This window comes from Electrona antarctica (assembly GCF_951216825.1).
Source record: "Electrona antarctica genome assembly, chromosome: 11".
In the NCBI taxonomy this organism is placed as follows: domain Eukaryota; kingdom Metazoa; phylum Chordata; class Actinopteri; order Myctophiformes; family Myctophidae; genus Electrona; species Electrona antarctica.
In genome coordinates this window covers 27,509,624-27,527,047 of record NC_136792.1, presented here as the reverse complement: position 1 = coordinate 27,527,047, position 17,424 = coordinate 27,509,624, and the positions used below count along the sequence as shown (strand labels likewise).

The 17,424-nt window shown below is 42.1% G+C and overlaps 2 protein-coding genes across 2 annotated transcripts in view; one reads left to right on the top strand and one right to left on the bottom strand.

Annotated features, from left to right (window-relative positions):
* Positions 1-12,172, top strand: part of smc4 (structural maintenance of chromosomes 4) — a 26,052-nt gene extending 13,880 nt beyond the window's left edge. Inside the window, exons 13-24 of the mRNA XM_079514666.1 lie at positions 97-258; positions 1,295-1,520; positions 2,706-2,785; positions 3,153-3,305; positions 3,749-3,875; positions 6,127-6,316; positions 7,093-7,237; positions 7,909-8,082; positions 8,459-8,641; positions 9,934-10,166; positions 10,346-10,529; positions 11,388-12,172. Coding sequence (XP_079370792.1) covers positions 97-258; positions 1,295-1,520; positions 2,706-2,785; positions 3,153-3,305; positions 3,749-3,875; positions 6,127-6,316; positions 7,093-7,237; positions 7,909-8,082; positions 8,459-8,641; positions 9,934-10,166; positions 10,346-10,529; positions 11,388-11,552 — 2,022 coding nt within the window. The 3' untranslated portion in view covers positions 11,553-12,172. The remainder of the gene's footprint in view (positions 1-96; positions 259-1,294; positions 1,521-2,705; positions 2,786-3,152; positions 3,306-3,748; positions 3,876-6,126; positions 6,317-7,092; positions 7,238-7,908; positions 8,083-8,458; positions 8,642-9,933; positions 10,167-10,345; positions 10,530-11,387) is intronic.
* trim59 (tripartite motif containing 59) lies at positions 12,031-17,424 on the bottom strand. The gene is made up of 5 exons (XM_079514669.1): positions 17,328-17,424; positions 15,153-15,473; positions 14,811-15,032; positions 14,455-14,664; positions 12,031-13,743 (listed from the first exon to the last, which is right to left on the bottom strand). The coding sequence occupies exons 1-5, from the start codon at positions 17,409-17,411 to the stop codon at positions 13,129-13,131; spliced, it is 1,452 nt and encodes a 483-aa protein (XP_079370795.1). The 5' UTR covers positions 17,412-17,424; the 3' UTR covers positions 12,031-13,128.

Below are 17,424 nucleotides of genomic sequence, written 5' to 3'. Positions count from 1 at the left end.
TTGCTATCTGCCTAATATGTTTTTTCACTTTAGCACACTGAATTTACAGTTCAGCGTTTTAACTTTTTTGTCTTTCTTTCTCCAACTTGGTTCCAGGGTGACTTGGGTGCCATAGATGAAAAGTATGACGTAGCCATATCGTCCTGCTGTGCAGCTCTAGACAACATTCTAGTGGACACCATCGACACTGCTCAGCAATGTGTCAACTTCCTCAAAGCACAAAACATTGGTTTAGCCACCTTCATCGGCCTTGACAAGGTAAGATCACTTTGACTTTTCTGGAGATAGAACATTGTAATGTCTATAAGAGGGGCTGTTTGTGTGCATGTCACTAAATTTATAGTGCACACTGCCTGTTGGCAAGGTTCTCTGTCGGCTTAGAGAGAACCTGTGTATTACTTATAAAAGGACTGTATGTAGGTAGCTGGTCTATGAGGAATGAGTGGAGTGGTCAATCCCACCTGAATCCTAGTAGTTCTCGAATAGTCGAAGGACCACAATGTTGGCAAGGTTGTCTTTTGCCTTGAGCCCTATTCGCACAGGATTAGTATTACCCCAGGTAATTAGAAATTACCCCCCGACGTCTGTTTTTTGTGGTGGATTCGCATTGGATAAGCGAAGTCTGTTTGATAATAGAATGTCTGTAATTTCAAGTAAAACCCAAAGGACCGTTAATTTGTATATATCATATAGGCCACTATATGAGGACGTTAACAGCATTTATTTTATATTAACACAATCAGCCCTGGGATTTCTTCAAAATAGGAGCTCTGGGGTGCCGGGAAGACATGGCCGCGGGATATTTTTTTGCTTTCTTACCTTTCTCTCGTTTTAATATTATCGCTAAATAATCCATTGCCTTCTTTTTTTTAAACGAGAGGCAGTTGAGAAGTCAGAAATTAAGAGCTTAGTATATCCATCAGATCAAAACCACGGAGAGCAGATTAGGAGATCTAGATTAGGAGAGACGAGGCATTCTTTCTGCCACGGTACACTAGGAAGTAACCGGGACCGCTGAGACCGCTGGTGAACGAAAAAAATCAGAATATTATTCTTTGAGGTCAGATGTAGAGTTGCTGACCAATATTGATGAGATGAGGGTTTTATATGCATTTAAAATACTGGTATTTAACTTTAATTTTAGTTGGTGGGGAGCGAATTGATCAAACTCCAATTTTGAAAACCTCATAGATATGTCCACATGGGAGCCACAGCATCATTAGACCCTGTCTTGTTTCTAGAACAGCTGCTTTTTGACATTTAATCTAAAGACATTGTCCCATTTCCCACCCAGATGAAGGTGTGGGAGAGAAACATGGCTCCCATTTCCACACCAGATAACAGCCCTCGCCTCTTCGACATGGTGCGGGTCAAGGAGGCCAGCATACGGCCAGCCTTCTACTTTGCCCTGAGAGACACACTGGTGGCCACGGACATGGACCAGGCCACGCGGCTGGCCTTCCAGAGGGATAAGCGCTGGAGAGTGGTCACCCTGCAGGGACAGATCATTGAGGTGGCAGGTGGGTGGATGGAACAAAATTAGATTTACCAAACCTGAAAATGTTTACTAAAGAGCTGGGGAGATGAAGTGCTTTACAGAATCTAACGTAATCGACGCAGAAAGTGCTAAGCAACGGAGGGTGAGAAATTTCTCCCCTTGCGTCGGCCGTCAGTCTGGGAACGACCCGCAACGCAAGCAGTGGTCCTCGACGCAAGCAGAGAAAAGTACCCCTGGCGACCTTTGGCAGCAGAGAGCAAGAAGGCTTTTCCTCTTCTGCTCGACCCCCGCTTTCTATAAGAGGATGACACTTCCGGTGGCACCTTGAGTTGTAAACGTAAACACGATCGGCAATCTAATCTGTCATAGCTGCCATCTAGTTTTCTGCGAAAAGAAGAGCCTGGTCACAACGTAAGGCAAAGAAGCTATCGGCGGACGTATCCTCCGGAACATCCATCAGATGTATTTCCCCCGGATACGATATTTTCCCGACCAATCACAACACTTGTTTCATTCGCGGAGAATGTGAACTGATTTGTAAAGCATCAACGTCATTTCCTTGTTTCGGTGGGGACTAGTAAACACAGCCGCACCGCGTGACGTAGTTATCTTACACGCAACACTTCCGCCACTTCCGCTGATAGTCTTTTCAGCGTAGGTCTTGCCCAGGGTGGCCATCTAGTGGATGAATAGTTGATTGCACATTATAGGCCAACGCAAGCCTACACTAGCGACGTAACTCACTAGCGACGTAACTCACGCAGGGGCTCTTGTAAGGACTAAATAACCTTGTGTGTTTTGTGTGCGTTTACTCTCACCCCTACACAAGGCAAAACGGACTGTCGAGGCCTTTACTGAACAGCCACTCTATTGCATTGAATACTAGCGGAAATGGAGCTTTAAACACTTATTTGACAAACGATCACTTGCGCTACAATTTTACGCATCAATCTGCAATTATTTTCAACTGGTTGGCTATACTGTATGTAAAGCAACAAGACCATAGCACAATATGTATCATTTATATTTAGGCATCATTCTAAACCTAACTGTTTAAGAAACACTTGCACAGTGCCAGTATGGGGGCCTCCTTTAACACTGTTTCACAAATGACAGATTAGGACTACCAAAGATTTTCAGTTGTGTTGTGAGATTTGCTTTTGCTTTAATCCCTGCATTTGATCCCTCTTTTGACCTTGTCTCACAGGTACCATGACTGGAGGAGGACGAATTGTGAAAGGGAGGATGGGGACCGCGATCAGTACTGAGGAGGTCTCCCAGGTGGAGGTGAGACAATAAACACATACAGTATACCTATGGTATACAGTATACCTATGGTATACAAACACACATGTTTCTTGTGGTATACAAACACATGTTTCTTGTATGTGATAATTGCCTCTGGGAACTCGTCATTTAACCCATTTTGACCTGAGATCAGATTCTAAAAATCTCTTCTACATCCTGTCAGTCGTTCTTCGATTTTTCAAAAATAGCAGACCTTCAAGCTCGTAGCGCGCCACTCGGTGGCGTGCTATGAGCTTGTAGATCTGCTATTTTTCAATAGCTAAAGCATAACATAATGCTAACACCAAAAGGGGTTTCCGCCCAAAATGGGTTAATAGATAAACATGTTTTTTGTTTTTTCTGGTAGCTTGACCGCATGGAGAGCAAGCTGAATGAGAAGCGGACACAGCTACAGGACTGCCAGGAGAAGAAGCTGCAACTGGAACAGAGAGTCCAGCGCCTGCAACCACAGCTCAGAGAGATGAAGAACACCCTGGAGAAATACACCAACAGCATGACTGTATGACATTTGCACTTGTAGACAGTTTCCAACTAACAGCTAATGTTCAATCCCATTAATTTATGTTCAGTTTCATGGCTACCAATAACATAAAAAAGCTTGCCCTAGAGCAATTGTTAGTTTGGCTAGCTAGTTATAATGTTCAGTAATCACTCTAGTGAGAAAGAAATTGTCCAACATTATGTTAAATAGGTTGGTCATGGCAAGCATACTTATCCTGTGCTAACTACAGAATAACATTGGTCATACTCATAACATGGTCAGATTAACAGCCACAGATTTGTCCAAAGGTTTTGGCCTGTCTCGTAACACGAGCATTCAGATTAAACTGTCTACAGTCTACTATTTAACCACTTAACATTCCAAGAGCAGGACAACAAATCTCAGTTCAAAGTAACCTGTAATATTGTGTCACCATGTGCTGTCCTCTCCCATCCATACAGACTCTGGCTGAGCAGGAATCCCAGTTAAAACCTCAAATCAAGGAGCTAGAGGCTAAAGTGCTGGCTGCTGCCCCGGACAAGGCCAAGCAGAAACAGATGGAGAAGAGGCTGGAGGCTTTTAAAAAGGGTAGGTACTGCTCAACACAGCATGGTGGTTTCAGGGTGATGTCATGATTTACACTAAGACACCTGTAACACCATAGAATGAACAAGTGAATTGGAACGTAATATTATATAAACACTGAGTCTATGGCGTAGAGTTGCAAAAGGCCATATTACACCAGTACCAAATTATACACTGTATATTTACTGGTAGATATTGTATATATGCCAGGCAAAATACTGGAAACCAAACGAGTGTGCACAGTTGAGCCTTGAAATGCCAAACTAAATGTAATGCAAAGTTAAATGGCTTGAGACAAACTTTCAAGAGAGTGTTGCACTGTTGCCTGCTAATTACAATGTGGAGTGTGCGTGCATGCGAGAGAGAATACCACTCTTGTGTGAGAGCGTTGTCTGCTAATTCCCCCACAGTCAGTAACTGTCATTTCTCGACCGTTTCGGACCTGGGGCGGCTCGCCGGAACCGGGCGGGCACCCTGGGTGCGTTCCTGTGGGTCTGGAAGTTCCGGGGACGGGACTCCCTTTTTTGCAGAGCCTGGGGGTCGATGGGCGTGGTTAAGCAGCTGCGCGTGGTTGGAGCAGTGCACGCAGCAATCTCTGTCTCCGAGCGTGCGTTCATATTAAGGAAAGCAAAAAGGGACAAACCAGACAGGACAGACATAAACAACTAAACAAGCCAAAATGCAGAGTCTTGGGACAAACAAATAATTTATTCAGCATTTGAGCCACGGACCACCATTTGATGATTTTAGCATCTCTGACCCAAAACGTAGAATATATTCGTGATCTTTGGATAAGATTTCCATGCTGTCTGTACCATTAGGAGAAATAACAGGCCAACATTGATCAAAATAACAATTCTTCTACATTCTCTAATTGCGTAGTAAATTAAGTAATGCAGATGTTTAACAATAATTTAACTTGAGAGTAAAAGATCTAGAGTAAAAGATCTATAAGGGTCCATTTGGTTACCAACTCTCCTTTTAGCTAGGGACCACCTGGAAGTTGGAACCCCTCAAGGATCACTGGTGGTCCCCGGACCACGGAAACCACTGTTGGTGGTTCCTAAAAATGTGAAAACGAACGTGTTCTAACTAATGTGTTCAGTATGCAATAACATTTTCAATCATTTATTGTTTGGAAATAAACTGTTTGAATGCAGTCATGCAACTCAATTCTTAATGCATTACTGCTATGTACTTTTGTATTGCTTTTCATATTCGAGCATTGTATCATTTGGAACTGCCTTTGCTAAGTAACTTTAGGTAAATTATATTTCTTAGTAATTTGTGTGGTTTGTACAAACTACTGATCTACCTATACCTATTGAAATTAAATACTGGTACATGCAAGTTGGTGTTAGGCAGATGTACTGTATGTAGGTCACTCAAAACTGATTATAATTGTAGTATGCATGTTGTAGGCCTATTATACGTATGCAGTCTAGTTTGCCCAATAGGCTATCATCAAAGCTTCATAAATAAAACTTGCCCATAGTGTAGAAATGTATTTAGATGAACAGTGAGTGACCAAACTTAATTTGTTACATGCAGTACAGTAATAATACCTTGCTGTATACATCATGTTCCATTATAGTAATGTACATATAATGTATAAAGACTGTATAGTAATGCACTGTATAGTACATGCATGCTCTTATTGAGCAGCTCAATATGATGGGTATAGATATCAGCAGTCTGGGGGGATTAAATTCATTTAAATGTTTTGCAGATTTATCAAACCGCCATCTCTGGTTGAAGCTGTGTGTGAAGCTATGTGTGTCTCCCGTGGGTTTACTTTTCTGGGTTAAGGACAGATTTGATTATTAAAACTCTAGATTACTCTGGGTTTTGCTAGCATGTTGCTACTTGCTAGGTCTCCAGTGCTGCTGGTAAATGAGAGCGCGCACTAGGCAGGGTCCCGTATTCTGTGCGGTGTCTGATGTAGGACTCAACCACGCCCATCCACCCCCAGGCTGCACCACTCGGTTCACATGGGTGTGTTTTTTTTTTTGCAGTGTAGTCACTGGGTAGTTGGCTGAGCTGGATATAATATATCCAGCGCAGCCAACTACAACATTATGTTGTAGTACTTTTCATTTACTGAGGTGTTTTTGCCTGCCTTTGTAGACTAAGACAATTTACATCCACCAATTGAGTTAAAATAATTATTTGCTTGTTAAATACTTCCTGCCTCTGTTCCTTATCTCCTACTTCATCACTAACTACTTATTTGTATTGCACCTTGCTCTCCCAGATTATGATGCCGCTTCTAGCAAGTCACGGAAGGTGGAGGCTGAGGTTGAACGACTCCACAACCTGATTGTGGAGATCAACAATCACAAGCTGAAGACACAGCAGGACAAGCTGGACAAGGTCAACAAGGAGCTGGATAACTGTTCGTCCGTCATCAACACGGCCCAGGTGGCCATAAAGACTGCAGAACGGTGAGCAGATGAGACACATGGATTAGTGCTCAGTCGCTAAAGACTTTCAGTCATTTTATTCCATAGAAGCCAGAAGCATGTCTTCTGTGGAAGAATGTTGCGCAAGTAGATTGGCTATGTTTGGTTATTACTTTAAGATTGGAGCATTTGAAGTGGTCAAACTGGCAATTATGTTCAGAAGAAAAACATGAAAACCAAATGGTCTGGGATATTTCATAAAAGCAAAGGTTAACGCCTCAGTCTTGTGATTTCTTCACCTGGTTGGCAGTATGTAGAGCAGTAGAAACAATACAACCTAATTTTACATATTGTGTAATTGTTTAGGCCATACAAAGTCTTTCAGTCATTAGATTTTATTTTAGTAGCTTTTAAACTACCTGTTCACATGCAGTCAAATTCCCAAATAAGTTACCCTTGAAGTAATTCCCCTTCACTAAAATACTCTCTACTAGTGTCTTTAACTTGGATACACATCATCACCACACCACATCCTGTATAGTATTTTCCTTTGTACAAACTTGCTTTTGTGGATTATGGATACAGTATATGGCTATCATGTTGTTGGTCATCCTTGATTGGAAAGCACTTTGTGTCAACTGCTTGTTTTTAGATACTTATTTATACTGTATATACATTTTATTTGACTTCACATACCCGCTGGCAACTTGGCTGTATCCTCTACTGCAGTGTTTCACAAACAATGGTGGGTCGCAAATGCATAAAATGCCAAAACGTTTGGGAACATCTCTAATGTGTACTTTTCGCTGTTCCTTCAGCAACCTGATAAAGTGTGAGGCGGGAGTGAGTCGTGTACAAGGGGAGCTAGAGGAGAATAAAAAATTATTATCCGAGGTGACTGACCGGCTTAGCAAAACGGAGGAGGAGGCAGAAGAAATCATACAGTCTTACAAGAAGGCGGAGGTCAGTACTATACCCTGTTTAACCCTTATCTATTTCAGATGACACACTGCCCATTTGTTCATGTGAGGAATTGTTTGACAGATACCTGTAAAACAGTCGGTCTCTGGCCTACTTGGTTGAATAGTGAACATTTCATTACAATCATACAAATATAAACTAATGCTTTGATCATGGGATTAAGAAAACGAAATAAACGCATGAACACAAACTGCCTTTCTAGCTCAGTCTTGTAACTATCTGCTGAAAGAAAGTGTTTTTCATGGGCAGATTTAGCTACTATGGTAAACAACCAGAATTGAGGAGGTGCTAAAGGCCTAAGGCGGTGAACAATGAAAAAGAAGAAAAAGGCTGCACAGTGTGCACACTATGCTGGAAATGTATTGTACAGAAACCAACGTTTCGACCTGTCAGGTCTGCTTCAGGGAAACTACATCATTCCCTGAAGAAGACCTCACAGGTCGAAACGTTGGTTTCTGTATAATACATTTCCAGCATCGTGGTTACAAGTGTGCAGCCTTTTTCGTCTCAGATTTAGCTACTATGTCTGCCATTGATGCTAAAAAATGCATGTGAAGTTCAGAGTCATATTCATAGGGATGACTAAATCTAGTTGGCCAATCACATTGCTTGGTCGGGAGGAACCTGTTGTGTAATGTTTTGTTGTCATGTAGGAAGAGCTGCCTGACGTGCAGAAGGAGGTCCAGGGTGTGGTGAAAGAGATCAAAACCCTGCAGCAGCAGGAGTACGCCCTGAAGGAGGAGTCCATCAATGTCCGCGTCAGCATTGAGCAGATTGACACCAACATCACCGAGTACAACAACAAGATTAAACACTGGCAAAAAGAGGTTTGTCTTCTTTTTCTTTTCTGCATGTGAATTACTGCTTTAAGCCAAGAGAACCTCTATGGAACAGAATATGCAATTCAGGGATAGGCATTATATGCAATTCAGGGATAGGCATTATATGCAATTCAGGGATAGGCATTTTTAGCAGACACTCTTATCCAGAGCGGAGCATGTGTCTCAAATGTTTGGTTAAGTGGCCAAATAAAGTACTACTACACAGTAACTGGGGTTGCAAGTAAGAAAAATACCTTGCATTGCATCTATGTAATTAAGTGTATAATAACACAATATACATTCTTGAGTTGGCACAGAAAGGGGTTTTTCTTTATGGATGATAGTATGTCACATTAAATGCCCTCTTCTCCTTTGTTTTCAGGCCTCCAAACTGTCCCTCCATGCCATAGATGGCCAGCCAGCTGAGACACTGTCAGTGCTCACACCTGCTGACCTGGAAGCAATTAAAGATCCTAACACAATTACCAATAAGATCTCCTTAATAGAGACACGCTGTTCAGAAATGAAGCCTAACCTGGGGGCCATTGCTGAGTACAAGAAAAAGGTACGCACAAGTAGTGCCAGCCTTCCTAGTCCTGTCTGTAGAATGGGACCCCAAATGCTGTTCCATAAGAATCTTTTAATAATATGTCCTTGCTTGGGAGACACCAAACGGGATGTGAAATCAAGGAGAAACATCTTAACATGGTTTAAACAATATTTTTTATTTGCAAGGGTAGGGGGTTTGATAATCTTGTAATATGAATGATAGCTACATTAAAGAATCGTATACTTTATTTAGCTTTAAATTTAACCAGTGTTAATCCTTCCCATGGTTGTTTTTAACGTGTATACATCTAGGTTATATTCTCTTCACATAAGTTTAACTTGATTTGTCTCCAGAGGGCACGCATCTATCCCTACACACCCACCCAGCCCACCTGCGCACACACAGGGAAAACAAACACACATGCCAAACAAACACACATGCCACTGGTTCCTCTTAGGGTTTCTAGCACCGGTTGTCTCGGCGGCTCCACTCCTAAAGTGCCTCATGGATTGAACTCCACAGATCGTTAAATTAGTTTTCTTTATTACTGTCCGCCATTGTTCTCAATACTCAAGTAATATTTCATTAGTGATTTCTTCCCTTCAAGATTGGAAGGGAAGGTGCTTCTTTATTTTTCCAGTTTTCCAGTTTTGCAACAGTTTTTTATATACTACATGAGAAAAGAATATATCGATATTTTGATCATTCCATTTATTATAGATATTTGGTAGTTCATCACTATCCTCAGCATTGCCTATAAATGGTCTCTATTATCCCTTTTTCTTTTTTTATCATGTCACATAATTTAGTTGGTATTTTTTCCCCAAGATCTACATTTTCTATTACCCAGTTTTTCAACTGCAAATACTTAAATACAAACTTCTGTATCCCACTATTAATTAATCCATGTCTCCCAGTTCAGTTGAGCATTTTAGATTGTTATTGATGGGTTGTTTATGTGTTAAAGGGGAATTTCTCCCTAACCCTTTTTTTTTATTTTTACAAAAGTAAGTTGATAATTATGTATATTGAAAAAATAAAGATATAGGGGAGCTGCTCCTGGAGGGGTCTAACGTCAGCTCACGTAGACCAGGAAGATGCAGTGTCAACAATGCATGGAGTGTTGCTGTCACATCTTCTAGAACAGATGTAAACAAAAAACAATTGCGCGATTGAATAGAGTTATAGCGTCCGACCCCTCCAGCAGCAGCTCCAGCTCCCCTATATCCCGTGTTGGGTTACATTTGTTTGTATCATTAATTGAGTCTTTAAGTGATGCTTTAAGCCTATCTCTGTGGTGCTCTCAGGAGGAGCTGTACCTGCAGCGTGTGGCCCAACTGGATGAAATCACCACAGAGAGGGACAACTTCAAGCAAAGCTTTGAGGATTTGCGCAAGCAGCGCCTCAACGAGTTCATGCATGGATTCAACATCATTACCAACAAGCTGAAGGAAAACTACCAGATGTTGACACTTGGGGGCGATGCTGAGCTAGAGCTAGTGGATAGCCTGGACCCCTTCTCTGAAGGCATCATGTTCAGGTTAGAGAGGGGTTTTTTATATACCAATAAAAGCGTCCCACTCTAATGCTTTTTCTGCACTGCACACAATTTACAATTTAGGCATTTGCACATAGGTTAGTCAGTTGGAACACTGAATTTGGGCATAATGTATAATAAAGTTTCTTATCCCTTTCCTTCTCAACCCCCTTATTGTCCAGTGTGCGGCCTCCTAAGAAGAGCTGGAAGAAGATATTTAATCTGTCCGGAGGAGAGAAGACCCTCAGCTCCTTGGCACTGGTGTTTGCACTACACCACTTTAAACCAACACCACTCTACTTCATGGATGAGATAGACGCTGCTCTGGATTTCAAGAACGTCTCCATCGTAGCCTCTTACATTTATGTAAGTATTAAAATAAATAAAACTGAATATAGCCTACAGAAACATAGTCTGAAATACAGCATTAGTTATGGTCGGTCATGATGGTCAAGCCAGCTTGACAGCTGTTAAGTGTACCTGTCAGTTGACATGCAGTCATTGGCCTTTCACATGTTCATAAAACATGTAGTATGCAGTATCTGTATACTCGAGCTTGCTGAACCCATTCCTCGGCTTTGACTACTTCAGACAGGACATCTGTAACAGTAACCACGCGTCACCAAGCTGTGAGCCCCTAGTGAGACCCCACCACCAAACCAAACACGGGTGAAATGGCATGGGGTATGAAGTTCTATCGAGTGACGTTCGAACATTGCAAACGTGTCAAATAACTGTAGTATGCACTGTCGGGGTGAACTCTTCCCCGTGAGTCTGATTATGCTGCTCTGCAGCCTACCTGGCTGCCAGGGAACAGCGATTGTAAAATGGGAGGGGCGGAGCGGTCAAGCCCTTCCCAGCATGCATTGCACTGCGTGACATGTCATGTGATTTTAAATGGAGGTATACAGGAGGGACTAAAAATTAGCTGTTATATAAACGGTGTTAAATTGTTTAAATGGGGGGGGGAAAGAGTTTGTGCATAATGGAACCGTCTGTGTGCAAAATGTAGATCAACTGAGCAAGCTAATGAGAAGCAGGGGGGGAATAAGACAGACTTTTGCTTGTTTTAAGTAGAATAAAGCTGCTTGATAAAGCTAAGTGCCCAGGGGTGGATTTGAACCCATAAATTCTGCAGTGGTGGGCAGGTACTTTAGCACTGCACATCACCGAGCACCCTCCTCGAATTTAGTATAATATGTTTTCTCTTTATTCTCTGTCCAGGAACAAACAAAGAATGCTCAGTTCATTATCATCTCTCTGAGGAACAACATGTTTGAGATTGCCGATCGTCTCTTGGGCATCTACAAAACACACAACACCACTAAGAGCGTGGGCATCAACCCCAAGTCTATTGTCTTCAAAGCTGCTGATGCTGTGACTGCTTAGATTACATTTGCTAGAACATCCCATGTAAATATTTGTGTTTTAACCCATTTATACCTGAGGCATTCTAAAAAGCGCCTCATAAAACCTAACCTTTTCTGAAAACCTGTGTATGTGGCACGGAGGGCGCAGCCGGCATTAACCCATTTTGGGCGGGAACCCCTTTTGGTGTTTTAAACATGTTATAATTTAGCTATTGAAAAATAGCAGATCTACAAGCTCGTAGCGCACCGAGTGGCGCGCTACAAGCTTGTAGGTCTATTTTTGAAAAATCGTGAAAATGCGGCACAAATCTTTGAATATATATATATATATTCTTTCAGAAGACTTTTACGTCTGGTCAAAATGGGTTAAAGGTAAAACAACGTATAAGTAGCACCAGGTCTAAATGGGTTAAATGTCCTTGTACAATGTAATCAATGTAAATGTAAAGCTGCTATTCTTTTTATATATACATTTTTGAATCAAGCTACACTTGTGTAAAAAAAAAAAACAAGCTAACCTGTGTGCCTAATGGCTCATTCATTTTGGCTATTTAAATTAAACTATTTACTTTTTGTACCTGTTAATTAGGATGGTTTGTTTTTCTTTTTTTACACAAATAAATTGCTATATTCCTTTTCCTCAAGATTTTATTATTGCGCATACTGTCTAAATTAGTAGCACATCTGTGAGGCCATCAGCAAGGCAGCACATAGCTCATTGGAGTTTCACACTGCCTAGAATGTTTTAGCAAGCACCAGTCAAAGTTACACAGTGATCCATTTAGATTAGAGAACTTACCTTTATACTGCTAATTAATGCTTAAACATGACCTGTCTCACTACTCATTGTGGTTTTGTACCGTGCCCCAAAACAAACGCTGCAAAATATACTATTTGAACATTTATTGTAAAGAACTCTTTATTTTATACAAACTGACATTGAAAAGTTTCAAGAAAATATGCTACAATGGGTGTTGGTATCAAGTTGTGTTTACAATTTGATGCCTGCATTACAAGCACCACCTTATAAAATGTTCTGCATTTATATTGTGTAAACCAAGTGTTTAATCGTTAAGGCATAGGGCAAGTTGGTACGTAAGTCACTTGCAATTAAACCAATAAGTAACGGTGAGGTAAGACTTGGCATAATGGTTGAAGGCTTGACAAGCTCAATGTATACCATATTCAATCGGTTGCATTGCACTTTGTTCTACAAATTACAATCTCATTTGTATGTGTATACTGTATAGGTAGCTTTTTAATTTTATGCCTTGTTTATTTTTTCTAAATTTCTTTGCATTATTTATGAATTCTTCCATTTGATAATGCACAAAACGTATTCCGGCTACGGCATACGTAGTAATATACAGTAAATACACAGCTGATGTTGGCCTGTATTCCTTGACAGAAATATTTCTTTGCATTCTTTATGGATTCTTCCATTTGATAATTAACAAGAAAACAAATTCCTAGTAAATACACATTGCTGATGTTGGCCTGTATTCCCTGACAGAAAAGTGAACATGTCCCAAGGCATGGTGGGTTTGTCCTGAATTAAATGGTGACGTGAAGCTTTCTCAGAGCCAGCTTGGTCTCTAAGTTAAGCTTAGGTTGTTATAGAGGAGAGTCAACTGCTGGTAGGCATTACACCCCAGTGTGAAGAAGATTGAGCTCCATCTCTTTACTGCATCACCCATCTCGGTGTAAAGTAACCCTGTTATCTCCCAAATGGCAGTGGTCAGGTCTGTGCTCAGGCCACGAACCAACTGGCCGAACTGAGAGAGCAAAGAGAATGCCAGGGATGCGCCACCTATAGGGTTGGCCCACAGAGCCACCATGAGCAGCAACAGCCCCAGGAGAACCACTGCAGGTGTAGGCTGTAGCTGAATCCACAGATCCTGGGACCACGTCTCAGGCAGGCCCTCTCTGACCTCGGCTTCTTGAATAGCCTTCCAAGGACTTGATTTAGCACAGCAGCACACCCTTGGAATGGGACCCTCATCCAGCCTGCCTATGGTCACAGCAGGCCATTGCTGCTGAAGATACTCTTCTGCACGGGGTGTAATAGATAGAGATATGACAGAGGGCAGAGGAGCTTTGACGATTGCCTCCACCCTCTCTCTGAACAGATGTACCTTCTCCAAAAAGACCAGGGGAGAGTCCTCCTCCTCCACAGATGAGCCAAAGGTTACCAGCTCTAATTGTTCCTCCTGATGGCATTAGAATAATTATCAGATTCAGTACTATGGTTTACTTTATTTTTCCAGAAGACTGCTAATTAAAAATAGTATCGAAATATAAAACATTGAAGTTTCTGACAAACTGATTTTTGATTGTCACGAGGACTGAAATTAAGGTTACTGTATGACGGTTTCATTGAGACACATTGCTACCGACCAATACTAAAAACAAGACAATAGAGCGTCACAGTCCCGCCCCCTACCAGGGCCCAGGAAATGATTCTCCGTTCATTTTCCTCATAGACATTTCAAAAAGTATTTATTTAAAGACGTTTACGCCGTGGACAAAGCCAACTCTTGTCGTGACAAATCATGACAACAAACACATTTTTTGTAATTATTTGTTTGGTCCAAAATATTGTGTTGTCATGAGTTGTCACGACTCGAGTTGGCTTTGTCCGCGGCGTAACCGTCTTTAAATGTCTATGGGAAAAATGCATTGGGAATCATTTCCTGGGCCTGGTGTCGTCATGAAAGGGGGCGGGACTGCGACGCTCTATAGACGGTATGTTTTGGCCAATAGTGTTCGCATAGATATAGACGCTTGGCCAATTGTCATACAAGGTGAAAAATTATATTGATTAGCAATGTGTATTTTAAAATGGAGATCAATCCCACTATCATTTTGCAGCAGCAAGTTCAACCATTTTGAAATGTACACAGCTACAGCTTGTCACACACCTGTATCTCCTTTATCCTATTGATGAGTGGATTGTAAACCTGGGAGATCTCTGTACTGGCATCATCCAGAACCCCCAAGTAGGCATCTCTCTTCTGGGCCAATGCCACTTCTACCCTATGAAAGAATTGATCCACAGCCAGCCGGTCCTTCCTCACCAAGCCTTCACAACGAGCCTTCTCCTGCTCCAGCTGCTCTCCCAGCTCACATACCTGTCAGACAGAAGACAGAAAAGCTGACTGAAGATGCAGCACAAATATGTTTCAACTTATCCTTTTTATAGGTGGCATTTTGAAAAAGAAAGGCCATGTTTCAAGCAGCATGAGTCAACTCATGCACATTCACATAGTGGACTCACATGAGTCCATCGCTCGTCTGACAGTCTAGCCAGCAGACATGCAGGGCTCTCTTTTTCTCTGATGAAAGCAGCCTGCAGGTCATCTATGGGGTGTCCATGATGTTGCCCTATAGTCAGACAAAGCCCACAAATCAGCTGGCGGTCCTGGACACAGTACACATTCAGGGGCTGCCTGGGGTGGTCTGGACAAGATGGGGGCTGAGGCTGGTAGTCCTTTTGGTACTGAGACCGCAGATGAGCAGACAAATGTGTAGACAGACATTAATTAAGACCAAACACATGTGCCTGAGGTATTTGCAACACTTTAGTTAGCAGAACGAAATTATAACACATATTTCCTACTTTTTCGATGATGGCACGAAGAGATACATTAATGGGCAGAGCGTCTACGCCCATTGGGGGCAGCTCGACCACGTTGCGACAGTTGGGGCATTTCAGTGGGAGTCGGAGTGGACGCCAGAAGTTTGTAGAGACCTGAAGCACACTCTCCAGGCACGTCTTACAGAAAGTGTGCGAGCACGGCAGGACACGTGGATCAGAGAACAAGGAGTAGCATACAGAGCATGTCAGGTCTTCCTCCAAGTTATCCATGGTGGGGAAACTGAAAACCAAAACCTTTGCCAGGTCGGCTAACAGTTCAAAACATCCCTTATCCTGCTCCACCTGTAAAATATTTATATAATTACATGACTTAATAAATGCATCTGATGAGCAAAAAAACAAAGCCAAGTCAAATTGTCATGGACACAAGGTTCAGACACAAAATTAATACAAAATTGTGTTAACATTAATTTAAATAATTCACTCAGTCCCGTACAGTACCTTCACATGAACATGCCATGTCCATTCCATTATCAATTTTATTATTTTAGAAGAGTAGCAGTTTTGTTTTTTGCATTATGCTACCCAATGTCAGTACAGCAGTTATTTCTGTCTGTGCAACGTGACAATGATGAGCAGTTTTCTATCCCACACTGTGGCTGAGAGCAGCGCAAAACAATTATCACCCTCACACCCTGTCTCTAACCTAACCTCACATCACCAGACTTTCTCTACATCTGTAAATCACAACAGATACTGGCTGCTTTACCAGTCCATAATCACCAGTAAGACGCCTAAGGGCGAGAAGTAGTAGGGTGAGGTCGCGTGCATGCATCCGCCTCGTTGACGGCATACTGCTGGGCGAGCGCTGGCGCTTTGGCATGGGGGGTCAGAGCAACATATGGAAAGAATTATGTACTGGGCTGGCCATATAAGGAGTATGTCTTGAGTGTACAGGGTTTGATGAGGTGAGATCAACATATGGAATGTCAGAACAGGTCAGCTCCATATATGGAGATCTAAGGGTGGTAGTGGGGACATTCTCTTGAGTGTACAGGGTTTGATGATGGCCCAGGTAGGGCCAGGCCTTAATTTTGAGAACTCTAGTTTTCGCCAGCTGCCGGGCGCAGCTGCACTAATAACTTTGGGGCAGGCATGTCTAGAGTTTGAATGGACAGGTATCAGTCAAAAGAGAGACATCGAAGAGGAAGGATGGATGGGGAAGGATGAAGAGAGCAGATGTGTGTACAGAAAATACGAGAACAGACCAAAGCAAGCAAACTGCAGTTACAGGACCTCAGCTTATATACCGTTGTCCTGTGTATGAGTCCTCTCCTCCAGTTACAGGCTGCTCCACATTGACAATGGGAGGCCTTATGCCAAGCTCACACACACTTGTGTTGATAGGACAGGCCATTCAACTGTCCTAGAACCCGATCTGTCCATATCTGTAAACTGTTAGCTCTTTGGCGCCCAGATTCAAGCTGATGTCAAACACAGCAAACGAAACGTGAGCAAAAACGCTCAGGAGAACCATGGTCTGGTTGGTTGGTTTAACCACTTGAACCCCGGTCCCTGCATCAGTCAAGGGCATCCATATTCTGGGGTGAACATTTAGGCAAAAGGACTGTAGGTTGTAGCCTACTCTGTACTCTACTGTCTACTGTATAGATGTAGATCTACAGTACGTTGTGAGGTTGTAGATAGGCTATTTTAGCAGACAACTCAGACAACCATAAAGACGTAAACGGTAGCCTTATATCAAGACTATCGCTATGTATTTTATATAAAAGTCTAAATTGATTTAATACATCTACGTCTTGATATGAACTATGATGCTTCAGCAGCACAATCCAATTTAATTTCACTGAAGACACAAAACTACGTGGTCAATTTGCAGATAAACAACCGATAATAGCCTAAATCCCATGGTTCAAGACAATTTTAAACTAAATTGTATTACTAGTATAACGTCTTCCTTGTCTTCAGTAAACAGCTCACCCTTCCCACCCTTCCCCACACACAGGCGAAGTTATTGTTGATGCTGAGTCTACCAGCATACAGTAACATGTGGTAAATAACATGTAACTAGCGGTCACACATAAATCGTTTTAATCCACCGCAGTGGTACTGTAATAGTTGACTCTTTTTTGTGTCTAAAAACTGTCCCTATGTATTATATTTGTTGGAACTCACCGTCTGGTTGGAGCTCCCTCTTCTTCTCTCCCTTCCCTGTTCCCAACATTCCAAACTGCTTTTGCAAATTGCGCATGCTCGCATCTTCAGGGGTTTG